The sequence below is a fragment of the Coptis chinensis genome, chromosome 3 (genome assembly GCF_015680905.1).
Source record: "Coptis chinensis isolate HL-2020 chromosome 3, ASM1568090v1, whole genome shotgun sequence".
Lineage (NCBI taxonomy): Eukaryota > Viridiplantae > Streptophyta > Magnoliopsida > Ranunculales > Ranunculaceae > Coptis > Coptis chinensis.
This window is the reverse complement of record NC_141458.1, coordinates 66,794,319-66,819,318: the sequence shown is the minus strand read 5'-3', so window position 1 is coordinate 66,819,318 and position 25,000 is coordinate 66,794,319. Positions and strand designations below refer to the sequence as shown.

General features: G+C 37.2%; 2 protein-coding genes across 3 annotated transcripts; both read left to right on the top strand.

Annotated features, from left to right (window-relative positions):
- The first annotated feature begins 1,949 nt into the window (after nt 1–1,949).
- LOC147510475 (uncharacterized) lies at nt 1,950–10,363 on the top strand. 2 transcript variants are annotated; one of them, XM_086602438.1, is made up of 10 exons: nt 1,950–2,150; nt 2,262–2,443; nt 2,540–3,100; nt 4,742–4,819; nt 6,156–6,480; nt 6,570–6,769; nt 7,652–7,728; nt 9,260–9,361; nt 9,682–9,868; nt 9,956–10,363. In XM_086602438.1, the coding sequence occupies exons 1-10, from the start codon at nt 2,039–2,041 to the stop codon at nt 10,043–10,045; spliced, it is 1,914 nt and encodes a 637-aa protein (XP_086458564.1). In that variant the 5' UTR covers nt 1,950–2,038; the 3' UTR covers nt 10,046–10,363. The 2 variants fall into 2 exon arrangements, with proteins under 2 accessions (XP_086458564.1, XP_086458565.1); XM_086602439.1 differs by lacking the exon at nt 1,950–2,150 and having other exon boundaries at nt 2,268–2,443; nt 2,557–3,100.
- A 2,088-nt stretch (nt 10,364–12,451) lies between these two features.
- On the top strand, nt 12,452–22,491 carry LOC147510474 (FAD/NAD(P)-binding oxidoreductase). Its single transcript, XM_086602437.1, has 13 exons — nt 12,452–12,759; nt 12,823–12,865; nt 13,220–13,295; nt 16,376–16,435; nt 16,826–16,876; nt 20,171–20,225; nt 20,341–20,411; nt 20,493–20,544; nt 20,927–21,004; nt 21,357–21,446; nt 21,546–21,659; nt 21,962–22,030; nt 22,127–22,491. The coding sequence occupies exons 1-13, from the start codon at nt 12,592–12,594 to the stop codon at nt 22,181–22,183; spliced, it is 984 nt and encodes a 327-aa protein (XP_086458563.1). The 5' UTR covers nt 12,452–12,591; the 3' UTR covers nt 22,184–22,491.
- The last annotated feature ends 2,509 nt before the right edge of the window (nt 22,492–25,000 follow it).

The window sequence follows — 25,000 nt, the reverse complement described above, 5'->3', positions numbered from 1 at the left end:
AATAGAAAATACGAGAAATTAGGGACGAATGAAAATATGTGAACTGCCAACGCTACCCCTAGGTGGGCACTTCGGCTACTGGTTATGGGTTGGAAAATATGTGGTCAGGAATCATGCGTAGCCATACATCACGCGCACTAAAGAAGCCCTCAAAATTTATTACTACATGTACTACATGTCCCTGTTACACTGGATACTAGATGGAAGCACGCATGTTGTGTGTTTTCTTTAAAATAAAAGTAGGGGTAAAATCATCAATATAGTAAATAAAGGGATAAAACAGTCATAAAAAGTGAGGGATAAAATTGTCAATATACAAAAAGGATAAGGGCAAAATTGTCAAAAATATGTTTATTAAAGGTAGATGTGATTTGACAACTCACCTGACTCAATTACATATTTACCCCTATATCAAATTGTATTGCCATTTTTATATAGTTTATTATTGTTGGAGATTAAATTATTTGATGGGGGCAAAATAGTCATTAAAAATGACCAAGAGTCACACATAAAAAAAAAAAATGTCTAGAGAGTGCGCTTGTATGGTCACTGCGCATCTAGAGCCTTGAATAAAAACTGCCATGCAATACACACGAATCCCCCCCGATGGAGGGCCCGGATGAGAGAGTAATGGAGACAAAGACATCGCATCTTAGATTTTGTCAAAAATAAAATTCACTGTCCTATAACTGTAGGTCAGGCTGTGATTTTTAAGTTAGTAGAGATATGGTTTAACAATATTTTGGGCCCTCAAAATCAGGAGGCCCTGTGCCATATCATCGCCACCTCTTGCACACCCTCAGAGCCCCTACTTCATAGTTTATAGTTTATAGTGAGGCCTATGAGTGGTAAGTTGTCTTGAATTGTATGTGTTAAATTGTTAAAACACTTTCAACAGCTTCTCAAAGACCCCAGGAAGCATACCTAAATACATTGTCAGGTTTAAATTCACAATGCACAACTGCGATCTTAAGTCTAACTTAGCATCCATTAGTTGACTCTGCAAGGAAATGCTTTAAGCCCTCACGTATGTTCTCCTTACACACTATAGAAATGACTGTTCAAGGAAATCTGATAATTTATTCTGAAAGGTGCTCAATGCAATTTTGGTGAGTGCCCGATTAAACTGGCAATTTAAAATGGGTCCTATTACTGCCGGACCCCAATTTGTGTTGGGCGGACTCCCACAAAAAAAACAATTATTACAAGTATGCCATTGGTTTCAAAAAATCTAAAAAAAACAATTATTACAAGTATGTCATTGGTCCCCAAAAAATTGAATTCGAAACCCCAAACTTAAAGAACCCGCCACACTGTTTGGACTAAGTCCCAAACGACTTGGCCACACCGTTTGGGACTTAGTCCGAACGACCCGGCCACACCGGTCAAGAGCCCAAAAAACAGAACTTTGAATTTTTTTCAAGTTCAAATCCTTAACGACATGCCACATCGTTTTGAACTAAGTCCAAACGGTGTGACCATATCGATTGAGACTTAGTCCAAACGGTGTGGCCATATCGTTGGGGATTTTTCTAAGTCCAACGGTGTGACCATTTTTTATAAGTCGAATCGAAGCGACACGGCCACATCGTTTTGGACTCGATCCGCATCGGTGTGGCGTCGTTTGGATTTGACTTCAAAAAAAAATCAAAGTTCGTTTTTGGGCTCTTGACCCGGTGTGGCGAATTCGTTTGACTAAGTCCCAAATGTGTGGCGTCGTTTGGGGACTTAAATCCAAAACGTTTTTAGGTTTGGGGTTTCAATTGAATTTTTGAGAATCAATAGCATATTTATAATAATTTTTTTTTTTTGGATTTTTTGAAATCAATGGCACACTTGTAATAATTTTTTTTTTTTTGGAGTCCGCCCAACACAAATTGGGTCCGGCAGTAACAAATACATTTAAAATTTTAATGAGTGGGTGGGCCAAAAACATTAGTGTGTGCTTTTAGTGGGACCACGAGAATTCCAGCAATTGAGAGTTGCTTGTCAGTGGTCACTCTCTCTCTCTCTCATATTCGGTCGGAGATTTATTACTATGGCCAACGACCGTTTTTCCACAAGAAATCTGAGTAAAACTGAGCTCGGAGGGGTCATTTTTGGATGCACACAGACCAGTATGAGGGAATGCCTGGTTAACCAGCTCTTCGGTTAGTCATTTAGGCATAAGCTTTGTGGTCCAATGTTACAAACAATAAGAATAATACACTGTTTTCTTCCTTGTCCTTTTTCCATTTGAACATTTCAGATTCTTTCAACAGGTTTACCTGGGAAACACTTCTTGTACGTACAGAATATTCAACCTGGTTTACCTCTATTTCTGTTCAATTATAGCGACCGAAAACTGTATGGATTATTTGAGGCGGTGAGCCAGGGGAATTGGAATATAAATCCATACGGTTGGAGTCCAAATGGTTCAGAGAGAACCATGTATCCTGCACAGGTATTCATTTTTTATATCTTTTCCCATTCATTATTTCCTGCTATACTGCTATCATATGGTGTTTAATGTTTAATTCATGCTATTTATTTATTTAAGGTTCGTGTACATACAAGGTTGCAATGCGAACCTCTGTTGGAACCACAGTTCAAGCCCATCATTGCTGAAAACTACTATACCTCAAGCCGTTTTTGCCTCGATATTGACCGCGCCCAGGCCAGTGCTCTCATCTCATTGTTTGCATCTTCACCTGTGATTGGTGGAGCACCAAAATGGATCCCAAAACTTGCTCTTAATCTTGATCCATCTAGTTCGACACCATTGGTTTCAAAGTCATATAACACTTCTTTAGATCAGTCCGACTTGAAGCAACGGTTTGGTGTTACTCCTATTTATGAAGAAAGCCAGATACATGAGACCCATGGAGATAAGGAACAAGTGGAAAATGAAGAACAGCTCATATATTTAAAGCTGGAAAAATTGGCTCTTGAGCGTAAACATACAAGTTCTTCTCCATTGGATCATGTCACTGATGTTGCTGTTCCTTGTAATACAAGTACAGAGAATTTGGAGAATGGAAGTGCCCAAGAAAGAGTATCAGGTGCCGCAGATAAGTATGAAGAGACCTCAACATCTGATCTTCAGTTGGTCATAGATCAGGTGATTCATACTAACTTTTTTTTCATCTTATGCAAATTTCATAGGTTGTTTTTTATTTTCCTTTCACAACGTAATCAAGGTGCACAAAGATCTGTTAGATAAAAATTAATGAAATGCTACAAAGTAACTTTAGTTACGGGGCTAAGGTGCAAGGTCTCAGTGACCTGTATTGAACAATGAGCTAAGACAAAGAAGAGAAATGGACGGTGAAGCCTACAGAAAGAAACAGAATGGAACTCCAAAACTTGGAAGAAAGAAAAAAAAATGTCAGTCTCTCAGGTCGTATTCAGGTAAGTAGGTAACTAACGTACAATGTAATACCATCACTAACACTCCCAGCAAGCTAGAGCACACAAAATTCTCCATCCCAAGCATGCTGCTAAACAAGTATCAACCTTTTTCATGCTTATTTCCACTTTCAAAAAACTCACTAGTCACTACCCCCAAAGGCCGGTTCTCCAACATGACATGCACAGTTCTTTGAAACCAACAGGGAACCAGTTTCTTTTTTTCCTTGTTGTCGAAAGAAGCAAAAATTGTGCTACCAAACCAACTTGTTTTGGCATTCCACCAACTATAAGGAGCAACCAACATGTATTTTATCTTACATAAGTCAACAAGAAATACTAAGGTTTTGTCTTAAAGATTGTTAGGAGATTCTAAATGTCGTGGTATCAAAGCAAGCTAAAAATTAGTCAAATAATCATCAGAAACTTGAAACTACAATAGGTGACATGAAATGCTCCTCGTTCTCCATGTCGTGAATTGGCATGTTTTACATTTATTATCTAAGTTTTAGCACACCAATAATTGGTGGTCGCCAACCATTTTGAATAGAATCTAGCAAAGTTACCAATGTTTTGCTCTGCTTTTTGGACTACATGTGAACGTAGTTTCCAAATTTTGGTACATTGCTTCTTCCACACAAATTTGGTCATGGTGATGCGAAGTAATGTTCAGTAAGCTGTAAGAATAAGCCAAAGAGTTTTGTATGTCTAGGCGCGTATGGGTGGGTTGGTTGGGGGTGGAGGAGGGGGAGATATCCACGTAAGGGTCCAATCATTGGTGGAGCGGTGTTGATTTGAGGTAGACGTAAGGGAATTCAAGGATGTGACGCCTATTGGTTTGAGCGTTGTCGGTGCAGATTGGACAGGCTGGCTTGGTATGGGTGTTTTATGTTGTATGATGTCCCTACTAGGAAATATTTCAATTTAACATTTTCGTGGTGGAGTTTTGATCTTGGTAGGTGTTAGAGCTCCAAGGGGTGGGAAAAATAAAAGAAAAAAAGATGGAAACCCTATTTTTCCCTATATAAATGTGTATGAGAGAAGGCCGAATTTGCAGGTCCAGGTATTGATGGTGAAGTTTAAGGCCCAAAGTCATGTGCATGTTTTAGATACTGATGGCTACGTAGTTTGATGTAACTTTTTCATTTTTAACTCCTTATTTCATCATCACAGATTCATAGATTGTTTTACATGTTCTAAAGTTATGATTTATGACTAAAATTTCATATTTTTTTAGATTCTAGTACACTTATCTATATAATATTTTTTTAGCACCTCATGCTCTAAGTGTTCTAAGAGCCTCGAGTGGTTTTGTTATTCTGATCGTATAAATTTGCTTAAATATGCTACGCAGTTGGAGCAAGAAATAAAAGAGTTCAAAGATTTTTCGCAGGAACAACTGAAAAAGATGAGCATGCTGGAAAAGAAAATGGTAGTTCTTTTAATTTTGTTATGTACTTATTTTCGATTCTCTTAAATCTCACTATGGGTCCAAATATACTTCATTCAAATATTTGGGTTTATTGAAGTGCTCACAGCTCCAATAGAAATGTACCTAAAATGGTATGTGGTGTCTGATATAAAACGTTAAAGAAAACAGAGGTGCAAACATGTAGTTACACATAATGTTAATAGCACTGGAACCACACATGTCTTCACACTTACTAGTATTTATTCTAATTTCTATACTGGAATAACATTTACAGTATTGAACACCTAAAGTTATTTTAATCGATTTATGAAATGATTATGGAGGATAAACAGTGGTACTGCTCTTTCAGTTGTTATTTGAAATAAGAAGAGTCAAATAAAAAACTGCAGAGATGTCCGTACAGTATTAGTTACCTTGATTAAATATAACCAGGATGATGGCCACAAATACATGGTGTGACGGTGTTCTGTAAAAACTTAAATAAAGCATTATAGAAGAATGAACCTGGCTGCCCTCTTTCACCAGTTATTTGATAGCATATTCGATTTCCTTAGATTTCATGATGTATGTGAAACTGGGACTGCCTTTATTTTACGCTGTCTGGGGAAAAAACATGGGATGCCCATATGAATATGCGTTGTTACCAGCCTGTTGTCTGACGCCCTACACATATCCTTCTACATATTCTTATAGTAACATGAGGCAGTATACTATATCAATCACAGCGATGGTCAAACTATTTTTTCAATACCCTACAGTTAACATGTCTGACAAAATGCCTGAACCACCAGTACTCCAACATATATAATATTTATGGAAGTCTTAGGTTAGGCAGACCCTAACCTGTATTCATATAGAAAGCCTGTTATACATTTACTGACTTGCTTCCTCTTCTACTATAGTAGACACTAGACAGTTCTAAATCTAGAGTAGGTGCAATGCGCATTACATAGTTAAAAGAAAATTTACATAGCTTTGATAGGTAATATGCAGTTCTGTTTCCTTCCCTGTAAGTGTGAATGAATTGGCAAACGTAATAATTTATTATGTTTTCTTTCCTCCCCCCCCCCCGCTTGACATATAAAGAAGTTGTACATCATATGTCAAAAGTTAGTCATTTTCCCTAATTGTTATGATTACCTCTCTACAAGATTTTTTTCATCCTATTGAGTGATTTTGTGGGGAATATCGTTATTTATGAAGTGTCGTTTATGTTTCTATTCGATTATATTTTTGAAACACCAGATATACTGTGCTGACCTTAAGGTGCATAAACATGTTTTACTAATTTTTCCTATGTAATTCTCAACGTAAAATTAACTACTAGTCATTACAGGGTGACACAGACTTAGAACTACATAAATTAAAAGACCGTGTTGAACTGTTGGAGTCGCAGTTGAAAATCTCCACAACATGTGTTAATGAAACAGTGGCAGAGCCATTCGACGAGCTTCGTTTAAGCGGTGAAGAACTCATATTCTTATTAGGAGGATATGACGGGTATTCATTTCTATCTGCTGTGGATTGTTATTCACCTTCTAAAGACATTGTCAGATCTCTTCAGCCAATGAGCGCTATCCGTTCGCAGGCCGCAGTAGCGGCGTTGGATGGTCACATTTACATTTTTGGTGGTGGAAATCGTGATCTTTGGTATGACACAGGTATTAGTTAGTTATATCATTTTCTCAAGGTATATTCGAAATTCTTTTTTCAGGAGGCATTGACTTCTGTTTTTGCTCCTTTTATGAAGTTGAATGTTACAGTCCATTCAGAAATGAATGGACCTCATGTCCTTCGTTAAGTGTTGAAAAAGGAAACCTAGTAGGAGCTACTTTACATGGAAAACTGTTTGCGATTGGTGGTGCAAACAGAGATCATTGTCTATCAGATGTAGAAATGTTTGACCCATCACTTGGGCGGTGGGTTCGTTCGCAGTCAATGTTAAAAAAGGTAATTTCACTCGATTATAGGTGTCAAAAGTAGGATTCTACCTAACGTTGTTGTACTTCCTTGAAAGAATTGGGCGCACTTCATTATAACAGTAAAATCGTATGAATGGTTTAAACGTTTAGTTGCATTATGATACTCTAAATGATATTTATGGTGTAAAGTATTAACTTTGTGGCTTCCAAAATAGGGTGGGGAGACTGGGAGAGTTCTCCACCTTTTTTTATTAAAATTTTGGATTTAGATCTTAATTAAAAGCTATGTAACATGGACACTTCATATTCTTTAAAAAATCCTTCCAATATGTATCCATTTCAAACACTCGTGTTGGACACACAGACAGATTGTGCATACAATTTCGACCTAGGGTTTGTTTTAAGCCCGAAATGACGAAGAACACAATCTATTAACATAGTAACAACTCCATGATATGTCACTTGTAATAGTAGCTTATTTGTAAGGAGGTGCTTTTACGGAATATGGATTCATTATGAAAGAAAAGAAAGAAAGAAAAGGATCCACAACATGTAGATAGATAATGACATTTTTTAAAAGCATTATAGATTTAATTGATGGCTACTCTTCTTATCATCCATATGCATCTTCTGTTAGTTTTGAAATTATTGATTTCTTTGATTTATGGAGGAATATGTATAAATAGGGATTGAGCTGGTGTTTGGACTCGTTTTCTCTTTAGTTTTGCGTTTTCTTTTGTTTCTCTCTTGTATTGTAGGCCTAATATCCTTCTCAACATTTCCAGTGGGTTTTCACCTTTTTATTGATCAGGGGGTAAAATTATAAGTAATCAATTGGAGATTCTTATGTTGCTATCTCTAGGTAGTGGTCTATTTTGGGAAACTGACGTCTCTCTCGCTTTTCTTTTAGCGGTTTGCTCCTGCTTCAGCAGAAATAAATGGTGCAATTTATGTTGTTGGTGGATACGATGGGAAAAACTATTTGAAGTACGCAAACTTTGATTCTTCTTGATATGTATTTTGTTGCTTGTCAAAGTTGAGTCATACTCTTTGAGCTTCAATATATTTACTCAAATGACCTTGCTTGGGACAGCATGAAGTGGTTCCAGAAATATCCAACTAATAAACGAAAACCATTTCCTAGATCAGGGTGCTTCTTTAGAGTATAAATGTATAACTAATCAAATTTAGTTGTCCATATAACGTAAATGACAAATACCGTTTCCTAGATCAGGGTGGCATTTGATCTACGAGAGTTCTGATCAGCTGCACAAGGTTTTCCAGAACTGTACTATCAAAATCTGGAACGCTGGTTGAACTCAATTTTTGAATCGATAAATAAGATCTACCTTTACCAAATAGAAAACAGAAAAGGTCTGGTTGTCAACATAGAATGCTTAAGGAGGGTTTGCATGTCATTCTTTTAGGATGGGAACTCTTATTACCTTAAGGTTTTGTGTATCTGAAATGAACTCATTTTCTTCCTCTCACTGCCACGATACATCATATCACTATAATCACATTTGGGTTAGATCCTTAATATAGAAATGCATTGCGTATGCAATACCTTATACCTGGTTGGAATGTCTAAATTTTATTACTGATATAATTGGTTGTGTTGCGCGCTATATGGACAATTGTGACAAATATCACCATGTATTAGGCATAATGATGATTGATGTAAGCGACTTACTTTAGAAGGCAATACCCACATATTGACCAGGGTACTATGCTCTTATCATCAGAATGTAAACAGGATTACGATATATACACAGATTGATATAACATACATAAATGATCATAGTAACCACCAACAAAATCTGGATCTGGATGTGATTGCCTCTAGGGTTTGAGATTCCAATAATTATTTTAAAGGACAAAGTAAGTGAAGTAGAATTAGGGCCCCTGAAAAATATACCTTACTTATTGCTGGCTTGAACTCTGCCGTTGTTTAGCATAACTTAATTAAAAATTCGCTTGGTCTATTCTTTTTTTAGTAGTTTTTGTCCATTTATAACAAATTGCCCGGAATAGCCATCTTCATCTTGCTGGTACTAGTGCTGTAAGGCGATAATCCTCCCTGTAAATGTCCAAGTCCAAGGGTAGATCTGATTCTCTGATCCTACCCTATTTGACTAATGGGCAATTTTGAGCCAGCCAGCTATAGTATCTAACTTGGATAGAAATTATGACGTCAAACTTTTTCTTTGAGTTTCCATAGTTGGATTCGTGAACTGGTTCCTCACCCTGCTATGTTGTGTAAGGATGACTGCTACATCTCATCCTCCTGATGGCCCAGCACGAATACTCTGCCCTGACGTTTTGTTGCATATCCTTTTTGAGGTAGAAAGACAGTTTTGTAGTAATGTAACACACATCTGATACATATAAAAGGAGCAATCATATCCCTACATTGGTTGTGTTTAATATGACGTAATCATAATCATCTATAGATGATTAATGTCCCACTACAATACACCATATATTGGCTTTATTCTTCTGCCTTCTGCTGTCACAGTTCAGCTGAAAGGTTTGATCCCCGGACAATTTCTTGGGAGAGTGTTCCTAGTATGAAGACAAGCAGGGGAGGCCATTCCGTGGTTGCTTTTAATGAAAAGATGTAAGTTCCTTAGATCAATATGTTAAGTATTGGTTTGCATGTCCTCTTTGTTATAGTTATATTATGACCTTGGTTTGCAGTTGTGCACAATGGCATAATTTCAGCTGTCGGACAATTGTAATTCAGCATAGTGTATCTTTGGGCAGATTGTATTGATTAAAGTCCAAATATCAGTGAACATGGCTATGACTGTGTGTGCTTGTTATGTTTACAAGTATATAAATGCACACATTTACAATATTTTCATAGGCTTTGCTGTCTAGGGACCATATAATATATACAGGAATCTGACAGTATATGATGAACAATTTGCACTGCAGATATGCCTTTGGGGGTTTTGACGGAACTAGAAATGTTTCAGAGGTCGAGGTATTGGATCCTCGCTTTGGCTCTTGGACAGATGGTGATTCGATGCATCAACCAAGGGTATCTGCTGGAGCAGTTGTGATCGGTGAATCAATTTATGTAATTGGAGGGGTACAGTCAGGTTCAAACTTTATTGACACTGTAAGTTAGAGGCATCAATTTATTTTATAAAACCTGTCTATCTGCCAAGCATCATCACAACTCATCTCAACTTGTGATGAACAACAGGTTGAACATTACAAGGAAGATAGTGGGTGGTTGGTAATTAAATCAAAGGCCATTGGGAAGAGATCTTTCTTCTCTGCAGTTGTCGTATGATATCACTTAGATCGAAAGGAAATGGATATTGCATGGAGATTAGGCTTGCCAAAAAAAAGGATATTGCCTCTTCATTCTTCTTCTCTCCACAATTTTATCTTCTTCTGCTCTTGCAAAGTTTATTGTTGCTATATTAGCCAGAGTTTGTCACTACAATGTACAATCAGTAAGAGTGTAATTCTTATAGAACTTAGGACATCACCAATGGGGCCTGGATACAGGCCTCTATCTCCAAATTTAATGGACTTTAGCAAAAAACTGTTTCCAACGCAGCCCCTAAATGGGCCTCCAATTTAACCATCTTGATATTTGTCTTCATTTCTACATATGTTTATAAATAACCTAAGCCCAAAACTTAAGTCAGCACGTGACTTCACTTTTTGATTTTTCAGTCTTGGTTCACATGTTATAAAGGACCTCTCCGTTGGAACACCTATGATATAAAGTTTTAGCTCCTCTTTATTGCCCTCCAAAATGCTGCTGACGTGGTCCTGGATTTTAAAGGCCTGCATTAGTGATGCACTTATCATGTTTTCAAATGCCGTGTGATTATCCAGACATAAAAAAGCTTATTTATCCGTCTCACATTTCACCTAGGAGTGTAAAAAAAAACCGTTGACCCATCATCTGGTAGGGTACCCGGTCTTCACCTGCCACCCAAACCCGCACCGACCCGAAAATAGACCCGTTCCGCCCCGCCACCGTTTTTATGTGGTCGGGTTATGGGTGTAGGTTTTATGTTCAAACCCGACCCGTCAAGCCGCCCAACCCGCACCGTGTCAAAAACCGTTGACCCAATCCCATTGACCCGCACAATTTCAAGACTCTAACTCTAATATTTTTGTATTTTGTTTATAATTTCTTTTAACTTTTGTAAAAATTTGAGAGATATAAATACAAACTTATGAGTTCAATATCAATTTCACATATTCAAGTTTGAACATTGGGAAATTATTAGAAATTCAAATTCAACTTTTGAATTTTAGAGAAGATAAATCATTCATCCTTGTATTCATTTTGAATTATTTTAGTTTATATTTTATTGTTTTGTACCATAGATCCTCGCTCCCATCTTCATTTTATCATGCTATGGAAAATAATTAATTTACAAATGGTAAATCACGATAAATAAGTTTCAAATTTACAAATATGGTTTTGGATTCAAATTCAAGTTTTTTATTTTTGTTTATTTTTATTGATTGATTCTATTTTTTCTCTATCTTTGTGAATTGGAAATATATTACTTGCGAATTAGAAAGTTTTTTTTTTGAAATTGGGTTAAAATGATAATTTTCACCCGACCCGATGACCCACCCAAAACCTCGCTCTCGTAAAGGTGATCTAACGGGCCGGGTGATGGTCTTAAGACATGACAACTTCAACCCGCCCGCCCGTCGGGGACCACCGGATTTGTATCCCCTAACCCCCCCCCCATCACTATTTGACCAGCGGTTGACCCCACTTCCCGTATTACACCCCCTAATTTCACCGTATGCATACTTATCATTTTATGTATTCTAGAACACGAGTATCAACCCGTGCTCTCGGTCGGTGTTTTTCAAATTTTAAACCTGTCGCTCTAACATCTCTCTGATAGTATGATTTTTTGAATTCTAGTTATAATATAAAAACATTAGGAGGGGTTGAATATAATTTGAGTGACGTGAATGAGGTTTTCTAAATTATTTTAAATAATATGAAGCTAATTCTAATTTCAATAAAATGATAGAGTTTTTGGTAAATTATTTAAAAAGGAAGGAGCTGATTAAAATAATTAAGGGAGGTGGTTCTAAAATCATAAAATAAATAGATTACAAATACACAGTTCGGTTGAGAAGGGTTGAATATAATTTGAGTGACGTGAATGAGGTTTTCTAAATTATTTTAAATAATATGAAGCTAATTCTAATTTCAATAAAGTGATAGAGTTTTTGGTAAATTATTTAAAAAGGAAGGAGCTGATTAGAATAATTAAGGGAGGTAGTTCTAAAATCATAAAATAAATAGATTACAAATACACAGTTCGGTTGAGAAATTTTCTTTAAGTGATATTAGAAAGATTTTTCTAAATTATTAATAAAAAAGAACTTGTTCTAATATTAGCTAGAGAAATTGGGGATAATTATATAATTTAAGTGATATTAGAGAGGTTTTTCTAAATTATTAATAAATAGGGGGTTTGTTCTAATTTTTGTGAGAGAGGTGTTTTGAAATTGTGCAACTATGGAGATTACAAATTGCCTACTCGATAGTTTAGAGGAGTTCCTAAATACCCGGCTATCATATAGTGTAGAGATGGTCCTTTATGCATTCAAACTCCAGAGGCTTGTTATTTTGTCAATTGTGTCCACGTGCAAATCAAGCCTCTGCTCCTGTTTAATAAGTGGTCCGGGTTTTTTTAATCCTGCTCCCTGACTGAAAAATGGGCACACAGACACGTGGACCGAAAAGGGATCTGATTCTCAAATTATTACTAGTATTACCAGAGCAGAGTCCAGAGTAGAAAAAACGTATTTATTCCTTAGTTGATCATCAAAAAGAAAAAGATGGCTGCTAGATTTTTCAGAAAACTTGCAAGGGCTGCTGCTACACCAAATATTATAATTAATAATGGAAAACGTCATCAATCCAAGTCATCGTCCAGTTTTTTCTTCACAATTGCGGCTGTGTCTGGTGGAATCTCATATTTCTACTACTTGTCTCCACCTAAACTGGTAAACTCATCTTTCATTTTATGTTTGCAATTAAAATGTGGGTTCACCTGATCTCATTTGCAGGTTCATCTAGACGGCAGCACTGAGGAAGTAGGTCCAAAAGTTGGTGAGCTTCTCCTTTACTAATAGACCACTAAGGAAATAATAACTTTGATTCGTAATGTTGAATTTCGTATCAAAGGAGTAAAATAAACTTGACACCTCTTAGTGCACATTGTACGGATTCCACCTTCAGTAGAATGTCTTGACATGCCAGAGGCCAGCATTACTTGGCCTCTTCTTAATACATCTCACCATTTTGTGCATAACTTACACTGCGATTGTGCAGCTATAAAAAGAAAATGACTGAATAAAACTTACAGGGTTACAACACTACATGAAGCTGAAACTCCTATCAACCTCTATGTTCGAAACTCATAGCACATGATAAAATTATAATTCAATTTAATTTTCGTTTCAGCTCTAAATCCGGATAAGTGGGTCGAGTTTGAGCTGCAAGAAAAAGCAAGAGTCACCCACAACACCCAACTATTCAGGTGATTCTCTTCCCCCTTTCTCTGTGTGTGTGTGTGTGTTTGTTTTTCTTGCAATACATCTACTGTGCTATGGTTTGGACTTTTTGTCAAATTGGACGTGATTACCCGAGACAAGCTTTGTTCCGGGCAAGACACCCTAAAAGTCCACACACTAACTTTGCGTTCGGATCCCCTTATAATACCTTGATTGATGCATGCTTGTGTTTCAGCCATAGTTGCAGGAATTGCCCGTAGTGTAGGAAGCTACTTCTCTAGATCCACAACTCCGCATTTCTCGATTAGAATTGTTTAAAAACTGCTCTCCAAGTCAACATATTTGCGAGGCACACTCTAGAAAATCATGAAGTTTGTGAAAGAACAACTATCCTTCTTTACAAGTGGGTTACAGTTCTAGTCATATTAGAACAACAATATGACTATATAACAACTGTGTTCTCTAGTCATTTTCTTTTATACTATTTTCTTTCTAGGTTCATTTATTAATTCTTTTTACTGAAAAGTATTGGTAAAAAAATTGTCTATTTGACTTGGAATTTAGACAAAAGCTAGCCAGCATATAATTGAAATCCATTAAATACTTTTATCAACTCCGATCTATCTTAATTTCTTGATTGTACTTACCCAAAATGATCCTTGTAAAATTATTTGGGGTTCTGAAGTTCCATCAAAGGCTGCCTTTTTTGTTTGGTGTGCATCTCTAGGTAAATTTTTTACTATAGGCAATCTTAAGAAGAGACGCGTCAAGGAAGCCATTGTCAACTTTTCTCTTTTGTGTATTCTTTTGGTTTGCCTTTTTTCTTGGCGGGTCTGGTGTCATTTTATTCTAGAGTCCAGGGATTCTTGGGTTTGTCCGGTTATTGCGATGATGTTATTAGCCTCATGGGACTTGAGGGTCTATTATCAGAAGAAACACCGACTTTGGAGCATGTTAGCTTTTGCGATTATGTGGAGTATTTGGTAGAGAGGAATTAGAAAAACTTGAAGGGATAACATTGCGTACGGAGAAAGTTTCACTGGCCATCTAAGCACCTAGTTTTTTTGGTCGAGGTGTATGGGGAGACACGAGACATACCATTTAAGGCGTTTGCGTTTAGGGGAGTCCATTATGAGTTGTGGACTTGCCTTTTTTGTTTTAAGTTTTTCTTTATCGTCTTATGCTTATGTAATGTAGGATATCTCATCCAATTGTATCTTGTTTAGATATATATTAATAAAACTATACTACCTCAATCCAAAAAAAAAAATGATTGCACTTATTGTCTCCACTTCGCTAGGTGATGTCCCTTTAAATGCCATAGCTGCCCACTTTGATATCCGAAGTGAGACATCTTTTGTGATACATGTTGTAAATATCACCGAATCAGCCTTTGACTTTATAGGGAGGGTTGAAATTATCAATATTTTGATTGGAAGAGGCCTGGGTCTTTACAACATTTGCTCATTAAGCAAAGTGAGTGAGGAGAGTGTGGATCATCTTCTTCCCACTTGTGCTTTCTCGAATGGTATATGGGAACTGTTCTTCTCTTCTTTGGCTTATCTACTAATGTCTAAGTAGTAAGCTTATACTACTCATGCTTTCTAGCAACATATCATGGGACGCGGAGCATCTTCAAAGAGCAATTATATGAAATTTGTGGGAAGAGATGATGCTAGGGTAGTTAGCAACTTGAAAAGGATTCTCACAAGGTGGGAGAGGGGATCAAAGAGGAACTATATCATTGGGCATGTGCTAATCCATGCTTTAATGGGGTGATCTACCAAGTCTTCATGTGTAAGTCGGATACTCTTTGATTATAAAAGGAAATTGTAGTCGGGAAGAGGGGTATCTTTTGTAGGACATGTAGCTCCTTGCTGCATGGTCTACTTCTATCACATTACTACTGTGATATTACCGAACTGAGTTTTATCGATTAAAAATAAAAATAGAAGATGGTGCATTGCCAACCCAAATTCCTCCCAAAAGGAGATGAAAATGCGGTGCTTGAAGAAGCAAAGCAAGCCTAGAGTCCATGTCCAAAATGAATCCCTGGTGGAGTTGTGGTTTCAGCTTGTGCTACTGTCTTGATTTTCTGACCTTTGTTTATTGCTCGTCTTTGTTGTGTTTCGCTCTTGTTTTTACTGTTTCCGTAGTTGCTGTAGGTAAGTGTATGGGGGTCCTGGGTGGTCTGTCTGGGTCATGGTCCTGGGAATTAGAAGCTAATTCTCTGCGTATTTTACACTAGTTACATCAGTCTATTGCTTTTTATGGGTAAAAGAAAGAGAGTTTAGTTTATATCTACTGTAAATGATAAAGAAGATACTTGGGAATGTTATTAAAAGTAAAGTTGAGAAAAGTAAGTCTCCTGCCTTTATTTAAGCATTCACCTTCCCAAGCCGCCAAACCTAGATGATGTCTTTCCTATCACCTTGTTCTGAATAGCCTTGGATTTGCTTTTGGTCCCCCAAGGGAGCCCCTTAGTAAGCTACTAGCTATTCAAAACGATTTCACCCCGCAAGCCAATTGCCAGTATCACACTCAATACCATATATCTTGGACTCTTTTAAGTTGATGCAAAGCTGATGAAGACTTAAATAGTTAGGAGTCTACAATTGAAGATCTAATGAATCATTTTCTTCTCAAATCAACATTGGTCTGCAATCATAACTTATGAAAGTAAGGACTTTGTTTGGCTTATGCTTAGGTTATTACTTGACTCCGTTAACCGTGACTTTAAATTGGAAAAGCATTAGCTGTTAAGGCACATTGGTTGAAGAATATGAAAGTGTCAAGTGGCTACTGGTCAAGCCTTGGAAGGTTGGGCCCAGCCTCCCAGGGTCTTGGCCTCTTGGGTTTGATTCCCACCTTTATCGGGGATAAAGTGATCTAAGGGGCTAGGGAATAACATTCGAACTATCAGAGTGTTTGTGAGATTTTACCACGAAATGCCATTGGGAAGTACTCTGACATATGTTCGACCTCTCCTAAGTGCATGAATGACGTAGAATCTTCAGTTAGTCTTTTTCCTTATGTTCTTTTCCTTGTTAAAACATCTAAATTCATTAATTTTCTAATATTGTTCAACTTGTTCGTTATATTGCAGGTTTTCATTTGACCCTACTGCAAAGTTGGGGCTTGATATTGCTTCATGTCTTCTCACAAGGTACTCTCGGTTTGGCACGAGTATTTTACTCTCTAGTTTCTATCGAAGGACATTGCTGTTCCTTGTAGATCTTTTAACTGGTTTTTATTAGGAGAAGTTAATGGTACCAAAAGATAGATCCTATGGTAAAGCTGCGATCTTGTTTGTTGACAGTTGGTTTTTATTTTTTTTAATTATTCTTATTTTCTTTGTTTTGTTTTTTAAGTCTTGTGTGCTGAATTTTTTTTTTACTCTATTTCAAAACCACCCAAGGTCATCCTATTAGCTTACCTTTGTGAGATCTATCTTGTGGCATCTGGACTCGTTTGGGAACTTGAGTACCTGACTGATAGAAACAGTTAAAAGCTGTTCTCCAACACTGATCACTTCAATGCGTTTTTCTTATTGCAGGGCTCCACAAGGACAAAATGCGGAAGGGAAAACAAAATATGTAATTCGCCCGTAAGTCTTCCTGCTGAAACAACCATATGCTCTACACATTTTGTGCATTGTTGTTTGTTGGTTAAGGACCTTAAGATACGTTCAGTCCATTGAGTCTTTAATCTATACAAGACTGTGCGTCTGTACCTATCAAGATTTTCATTGTATAACGCATGTTTTGCATTTTTATCATTAGATGTTCGTAGGTTCCTTTGTTCTTTAACTGGTGAACTACACACGTAGGCACTATTACATTCACAAAAAGGCCATTCGAAGTAAATCTCAGAAATTTTGTGGTCAAATGTATCTATGAAGCTTACCAACAATGTAACTCACTATTGTGTATATAAAATGTTTGTGGGTTACTTTTGCTGAAGGAATTACTTCTCTTTCCCGTACCGGAGAGTCCTTATCTTTTTGAGATGACATTTTGGGTGTGGGAGAGCTCACTTCAATCAGTGGAAAGTACTTGCTTCTAACAAAAAAAAACAATTATTTTGGAGTCAATGGAGAGGGGTGCCAATGGCAGAATAGAATGGGATCCTAAGAATGGGACTCAATGATTGATAGATTGTAAGATATAAGTAGGGCAGGGAATCGGGTTGGGTTTGACCTGAACCCGAATAGTTCGGGTTCGGGTCAATTTTTATATCCGTTTACTTATTTGGGTAGGGTTCGGGTTCGGGCCTGTCGGATTCGGATTCGGATTCGGATATATTTTTTGGGCTTTTTTTGAATTTTTAGTGTTATCCGATCGGGTTAGTCAGATTCGGGTCGGGTATAATCGGGTTCGGGTTGGATATTATGAAACTATTCGGATTCGGATATAGCCATATCCGACCCAATCCCTGCCCTAGATATGAGTATCTCTCTTGAATGCAATTTAATAGGTGGGTAGAAACTTTGGAGAAACGACTAAAATATTTTGAGTGTGGGATGATAAGAATGTATTTAAGGTCAAAGGGATGATAAGAATGTATTTAAGGTCAAATAATTTTACCAAGTTTTGGCTAAAGAGTTCGCTTCGGTGGTGCTTGAGGAAAATGAAAGGATTACTAATTTTCCTCTTAGAACTTTATCCTCGTAGAGCCATTTTCTTTTGTTGGGGTGATTACTTGGGTAGGCTTTGAAGTATTGATAACTTGAATAGAAGGGGTATGAATATTTGTGCTCACATTGCATGGTGTCGTCGATGATGTAAATCACCTTCTCCTCAATTGTCATCCCGTGTTTTGAATTTGTGCAATGTTCTTCACATTATTCAACGTTGGTCAAGTGCCACCACTAATAGCAAGGAGGCTTCGGGGAAGAGCATCATTTTACGACTATTGTCTAACAAACCCAAATGGTTAGCAGATCACCGACCAAATACTATTGTGTGGACACTATGAAAAGAAAGAAACATGAGGGTATTTGAAACATGGAGAAAGAGTTGCATAAGTCTGTAGGGGAAGTCAAAGAGTTTCTCTTTGATTGGGCATGTACTCCTTCATTGTCTAAGGGTGTAAAATTGTTTATTTTAGGTGCGATTGGGATGAGATTGTAAGTTGAGGGTGGTATTGTAATATGGGGTTTTGGGGGTGTTTCATTAGCTCCTTTTAACTTAGACCTTGGAATATTATAATATATTATTATTATTATTATTATTATTATTATATTATTAACAAAAGGTGAATTTTACTAAGTGAAAAAAATGTGTGTGATGCAGTCTTTTTCTTTGTGATTGATTAAATGAGTGATTCTCTATTAAAAGCCAAGTAACATTGACACGGGTTTGCGTGTGCGCCCGACATGGCAACCTATTTGAAGGACATTGGGACACAGCTAATTGAAAAGAAAAACTATTGCTATGCCTTAGTTACAACTGTTCGTTAGGCTCAAGACCTTACAAAGCGCCTCCTTATGAATAATTTACCATGAAAGTGGCATATCATGGAGTTGTGACTATTTTTATAGGATATGTTCTTACTTCTTAATCTTTTAGGGTTTAGGGAAACCCTAGTTTGAAATCCTACGCATAATGTGTCCATTTTCTAACACAAGACGTAGATACATATTGGACACCAATATTTTTGAAATATGAAATGTCCGCGTCACATAGATAAAAAAAAAAGTCAACAAAGGAAGTTGGTGGAGGTAAAACCTACTAAAGTAAAAAGAAGGAGGTCGACAGATCCTAATCTTTCATGCAAAATTTGTCAATGTTTCAAAATATTTCCTGCTTATAAGATTGTTGAGGGTAGATAGGCATTTCGATCAAAGGTTTGGTGGCTCACTCCGAGGAGTGGAGGGATACTTTTTTTGGTAGTTTTATGTTTAGCTGGGACTCTCTTTTGGGGCTTTGTCATGTGGACACTTGACGTGCCCCGTTACTTTTTATGTTGTTTGTTTTTATTTTCTTCCTTCTCTTGGTGTATATAGGATGCCTCATCCTAAAAAAATTTCATATTATCATCATAATACATTTGCCGATCAGAAAAAACAAACCTCTATGCTCAAAGGTAGCAGTCCAAGTAACAAAGGGTATATCAGAGGGCCCTTTTGAACTTTATCTCCTGTTACTACGATAATTGTTACTGGGCATAGGCGCATAGGATATTAGTCATACTACAAATAAGTTAGCCACGTACAAAGACAATCTTAGTAGGATCTGGAGCGGAACTTCATTGAAGCATTATATTGCCATGTTGCATTTTATGAAGCAGGAAATATTTAGAAGGGAGCACAAAATATATAAAAAATGGAGGTGACCAGTGCAAACATATGGGTTATTATAAGGTCTGGAATCTGGACAGATTATTGTAATAGAAAGGCTATGAAAAGATCTGTGAGAACAGTATGGGTCTTCCGGTTAGAGGTACAATCTCTATGGGCTGCAAAATGCCATGGCATAGAAACCCAGTGTAGCAGAAACCGTTGGGACTTTAGGTAGAAGTTTAGATAGACGTCAAATACAGCGTTCACTACCAACACAATTTTGTTTGAGAGAACCGTCTGACTCTGTACATTGAGTTGTGTCTTTTATGGAAATGATGTTTGTATGAAATCACCAACTATCTAAAATGGACTACTATTTTTTCTTTTTTAATTACTCTCTTCAGGGTGTTCCTACACCTTACTGCATTGTACATTTTTCTTATCGCATTTGTTAAAGGTATAACATCGGAAACTAGTGTAAATTCTCCATCTCATATATGGTCTAGTTTCAGTTGAATGGTGATAATACATGTTTACTGATACTAAAACTGTGTAGACTGTTCATTCTCTGTTATGAGCAAGGCAGTAATGAGATTTTATATTATGTGATATATCCAGATACACTCCTATATCAGATCCTGATGCTGAGGGTTATTTCGATTTACTGATCAAGGTACGCTCAGAATTGCCATTTTGGTTACCTTGTTAGCTCATATATTCTCTCGATTCAGAGAGAAACATTCCTTGGATACATTCTTAATTTGTGCTTCTTCCTGTGAGCGTTGAAGGTTTATCCAGAAGGAAATATGAGTCAGCATTTGGCAAGTTTGAAACCAGGCGATGTAATAGAAGTGAAAGGGTAATTTGTTTTTTGATGTAATGTACTTATGCTTAACATGACTATTGTTCTCGATCTTTATTGTTTCCTCCCTCTCTTCAGGCCCATTGAAAAGCTTAGGTATACTCCAAATATGAAGAAACACATTGGCATGGTAAGATAATGGTGACTGGAGATCCAGAACTAAACTTATCACTTCTCTAGCCTAGTCTAAAACAAAATTGATTTGTAAACAGTGGATGACTAAGTTGTATAAACAATGTTACAAGGTAAGTACTTCTGCACTCAGAGTGCAGAGGACTTACCTTTGAGCGATTAATTATACAAGCAATGAATTTTGTCTGTATTTCTTGTAAATTGTAATGATGCTGCTCATAGGACTGTTGGCTGCTGGCTGCTGCATAAGAAAGTTGTAGAGAACGATAACCAAATAATACTTTGCATTAAATGAGAAACTGCAGAAACAATTTGTACAACTACACTGATGCTTTGTAAGTTGTAATGAGCTTGTGGCTAACACTTCATTCTATGTACAGATTGCCGGAGGCAGTGGTATTACACCGATGCTGCAGATAATTGAGGCTATCTTGAAGAACCCTGATGACAACACAAAGGTAGAAGACTTATCTCTATCATCTCTGAACTAAAACTTTAAGGTCTGAACACTGACTAATCTAGTCTATTGCCCTGAATTTTGTTTGAGCCAAAAAACTTAAGAGAAGAAAACTCAGTCATGGAACTGAAACTCAGGCCTGCGAAGGATTGTTCCAGGTCAAGCATTTGGGGGTTTAGGTTCTTATATGAGTCCCATCCATTTCCGAATTGGATGATATAAAACGGGTTGTGGATTACTCCACAGTCAAGTACAGTAACATGGCCTCAATCATAGTGCTTTGTGCAATATCAGCATTACACTTCTGCTGAATGAGTTCTACATTTCTTGAGACTGACTTTATGTTCTTTTAGGTGTCATTGGTTTACGCCAACTTATCACCAGATGATATACTGCTCAAAGAGAAGCTTGATATACTCTCTGCAAGCCATCCGAATTTTAAGGTAATGGCTATTGCCACAATGAGAAAGTGTTGGTTATAATAATTGAACTTTGTTTAGTTTTCAAAAGAAATATTAACGCTCAATGTGGTGAAATATCAGATATTCTATACTGTAGACAATCCATCTAAGAACTGGAGAGGAGGTGCAGGTCACATATCGCAAGACATGATCCTTAAAGGCTTGCCTAGTCCAGATGAGGACTCACTAATACTGGTAATTTTCTTTGAAATCTGTTTGATTACTCTCAACAGACACCTTTCTTGCGAACGCACCATGTCTGTTCTTTTCATTTTTCCATAGGTTTTTCTTTTCTCTATTTTATATTTCTTCTCAGCAATTACTTCATCAACACTTGCATCTAGATCTATAAGTTCTTTTAACCATCAGAGTTGTTGTTAGTGGAGTAACGTAAAAAGCATTGCACATAATTGCCGTCAATTTGTCTTCAATATCTGTGTGAAAATATCAGTTCTGATAGCTGGAGATCCACTGCTAATGTTATCATACCTATTTAGGTCTGTGGTCCTCCTGGATTGATGGATCACATCTCTGGAAACAAGGCGAAAGATTGGTCCCAAGGAGAGGTATGGGAAGGCGTCTTTTTTCTGTCCTTGAAATCTCTAAAATGTTTTACATATATATTGAACTTATTTGTGTTTCTACATCCTGTGCTTCTGCAGCTCACTGGTCTACTCAAGGAACTAGGATATACAGAAGAAATGGTATATAAATTTTGATTGGATGCCGCAACCTGGTTTTGATATGAAGATACACTCAACCCTAAGCTGATTCTCGATGAGGAAGAAATTAGAATAAAATGGGATCCGGTTCTGTCATGGATGATCCCACCCGAATTCATGAGCAATTTTTCTTAAAACGTTTTTCCTTCATTCTTCCTTTACCATAATTTTGTAGTATTCCAAACGTGGACACCAGGATTTTATATAGGACTGCAGAGAACATAAAATGATACTAATGGAAGTAATGGCTGACAAAAGTAACTGCTGGATTTTGTAGTTTAATGGTTGCAGGAAGATTTTTTTCATGACACTCCTCAAAACACATACCTCATCACATGCCATTCTCTTTCTGTTCGAGTGTATATACAAAGTTACGAAGCAGGATGATGGTGATTCATCTAGTGGAACAACTTAAATAAAGTTTGAGTATACGTACGTTAGATTTTCATTTTCCAATTTATAAGAGCTGTTCTTCAGTTCCAATTTATAAGAGCTGTTCTTCAGTACGCGTGATTTATGGCTAGCACAATTCCTGACCACATATTTTTCAATCCGTAACCGGTAGCCGAAGTGCCCACCTAAGAGTAGTGTTGGCATTTCACATATTTTCATTCATTCCCATTTTATCGTATTTTCTATTCTTTTCAATTAAATTGCGCGGCCAAATCTTCACCCCTTTCACTTCTTCTTAAATTCATGGTCAATTATTTACTTCTTTCACTCTCTAAAGTTTACAACAAGGAAGTAGAGCAAAAAAGAGTGACAGCAACCAACAATACTATACGGTTTGAATACGTTCAAACATTGAGGTTAGTTTATCATCCAATCACTGAAGTTGATTTAATCTTTCCTCTTCTCTTTAAGGTACATTAGAATTTTTCATATTTAGGTCGTTTGTACTAAAAAAAAGTTTTATTTATTTAGGTAGGCGCTCCAATGACGAATCAAATAAGGCTCGATGATGACGAAGAGTTTCTTAGAAGTCTATGTTTCGAAAGTTTTGTGTATGATGAAAGTGATTCTGTGGATGTGGAATCAACTGTTTTCCTGATGGAGAATGAAAATATTGACAGTAGTGATAGCGATCCTGAAGAGTCTGATACATATAGGACTTATATAGAAGACAAAACAACATTTTTATCTATGTAGTTCAAGACCTCGGACGAGGCCTACACTATTTATAATGAGTATGCCAAATCAACCGGCTTTGGTGTTCGTAAGGATGTTTATAGAAAACGCGCAAATGGAGTTGCTATTAAGCGGAGATTTGTGTGTTCAGCCGAAGGTGAACGACATGCAAATAAACTCCAATCGATGACACCCAAAAGAACACCCAGACAGGTCACTAGGTTCAATTGTAAAGCCTGCATTGTTGTTGTTTTTTATTCTGAAGCAAAGTTGTGAACTGTGAAAGAGTTTATTGGGGAACACACACATCCACTTGGACCGCATCCGAGTTCAATGTTTCTTCGGTCACATAGAAATGTGAGTCGAGAAGCGTTGGAATTTGCTATGTGCCTAAATGATGTGGGTGTTTGTAAATGCCAAGTGATGGGTCACTTTGCACATATAGTTGGAGGTTTCCTTAATGTTGGTTTTACGAAAAAAGATTTGTATAACAAAATGGAAAAAGAGAGGAAAAGTCACTGTACTGATGGCGACGCCAACACACTGCTTGCCAACTTAGAGGATAAGGTGAAGTTAGATCCTTTATTTCATTACAACTATAAGTTAAATGCGAGTGGGGGCAATTTTTTTCATTTTTGGCGGATTCCACCTCTCGCCCGGATTATCAGAGCTTTGGTGATGTGTTGTTGTTTGATTCAACGCATGAGAGCAATCGCATTACCGGATGCCGGCGTTGTGTTTTGTTGGAATCAACAACCACCTATAGACTATAGTTTTGGTTTTGCTTTGATCATAAGTGAGTCGCGGCGACGCTTATAAGTGGGTATTGAAATCATTTATTGACGAATGTGTGGTGAACGCCCTAAATCGGTCCATTACCGATGGTGACGCAAAATTCGTAAAGCTTTGAAATCTATTCTTCCGTGATTCGAAACACCGGGCCGTGCTCTTGGCACGTATTGAAAAATTGCATCACCAATGTCAAAATCCCCTCGATTTGCAAATGAGTTCAAATCTATTATGTTTATGAAACGTTCTCGGGGAGAATTCGAAGAAAGGTGGAGATAGCTAGTGGAAAAATATGAAGTTAGTCATAACACATGGGTGATGAAGGTACAGAAGAAACGGGCGAGGTGGGCAGAATTGTATCTTCATGGTGTGTTCTTTGGCGGTTGCAGAAGCAACCAACGTTGCGAGTCTATTAACTCTGTTATACGACATCATGTTAAGCCCGGGATGCGGCTGTTTTAGCTATTTGGGAAAATGAAATTGGCAGTTGCAAATATCCATCACCGAGAGCACGAAGAAGAGGTAAGGACTGCAACGACGAAGCCTTTCATTGGTAGCCACTTGATTTTATATGTAAAGCAGGCAGAATTCATCTATACTCGAGCTGCTTTTCTTGCTTTTATGAAGCAGTTACAGGAGGAATCGATGTACACTGCAGAAGATAAACGTGATGTGGGTGACAATATTTGTGTATACACCATCAGCCGTCATTTGAACAGGCAAAAAGAGACGAGTGTGGAATACAACCTTTTAGAGCAAGATGCTAGATGTTCATGCGGGCTATTTCAGTCGTTTGGATTTCCATGTAGACATATCATTTCAGTTTATAAACACGAGGACCTTCGTGAAATACCCCAGAGCTATTTTTTAAGGAGATGGACATGAGTTGACGATCCA

What these genes read in the sequence shown, in the direction of transcription:
- LOC147510475 (XM_086602438.1), top strand. Translation starts at nt 2,039, where the DNA reads ATGGCCAACGACCGTTTTTCCACAAGAAATCTGAGTAAAACTGAGCTC. An exon ending in GCATGCTGGAAAAGAAAATG is followed by an intron (nt 4,820 to 6,155) that starts GTAGTTCTTTTA and finishes TAGTCATTACAG; the next exon opens with GGTGACACAGACTTAGAACT. An exon ending in GTTGCTTTTAATGAAAAGAT is followed by an intron (nt 9,362 to 9,681) that starts GTAAGTTCCTTA and finishes TTTGCACTGCAG; the next exon opens with ATATGCCTTTGGGGGTTTTG.
- LOC147510474 (XM_086602437.1), top strand. Translation starts at nt 12,592, where the DNA reads ATGGCTGCTAGATTTTTCAGAAAACTTGCAAGGGCTGCTGCTACACCA. An exon ending in ACTTGTCTCCACCTAAACTG is followed by an intron (nt 12,760 to 12,822) that starts GTAAACTCATCT and finishes TCTCATTTGCAG; the next exon opens with GTTCATCTAGACGGCAGCAC. An exon ending in ATGAGGACTCACTAATACTG is followed by an intron (nt 21,660 to 21,961) that starts GTAATTTTCTTT and finishes ATACCTATTTAG; the next exon opens with GTCTGTGGTCCTCCTGGATT.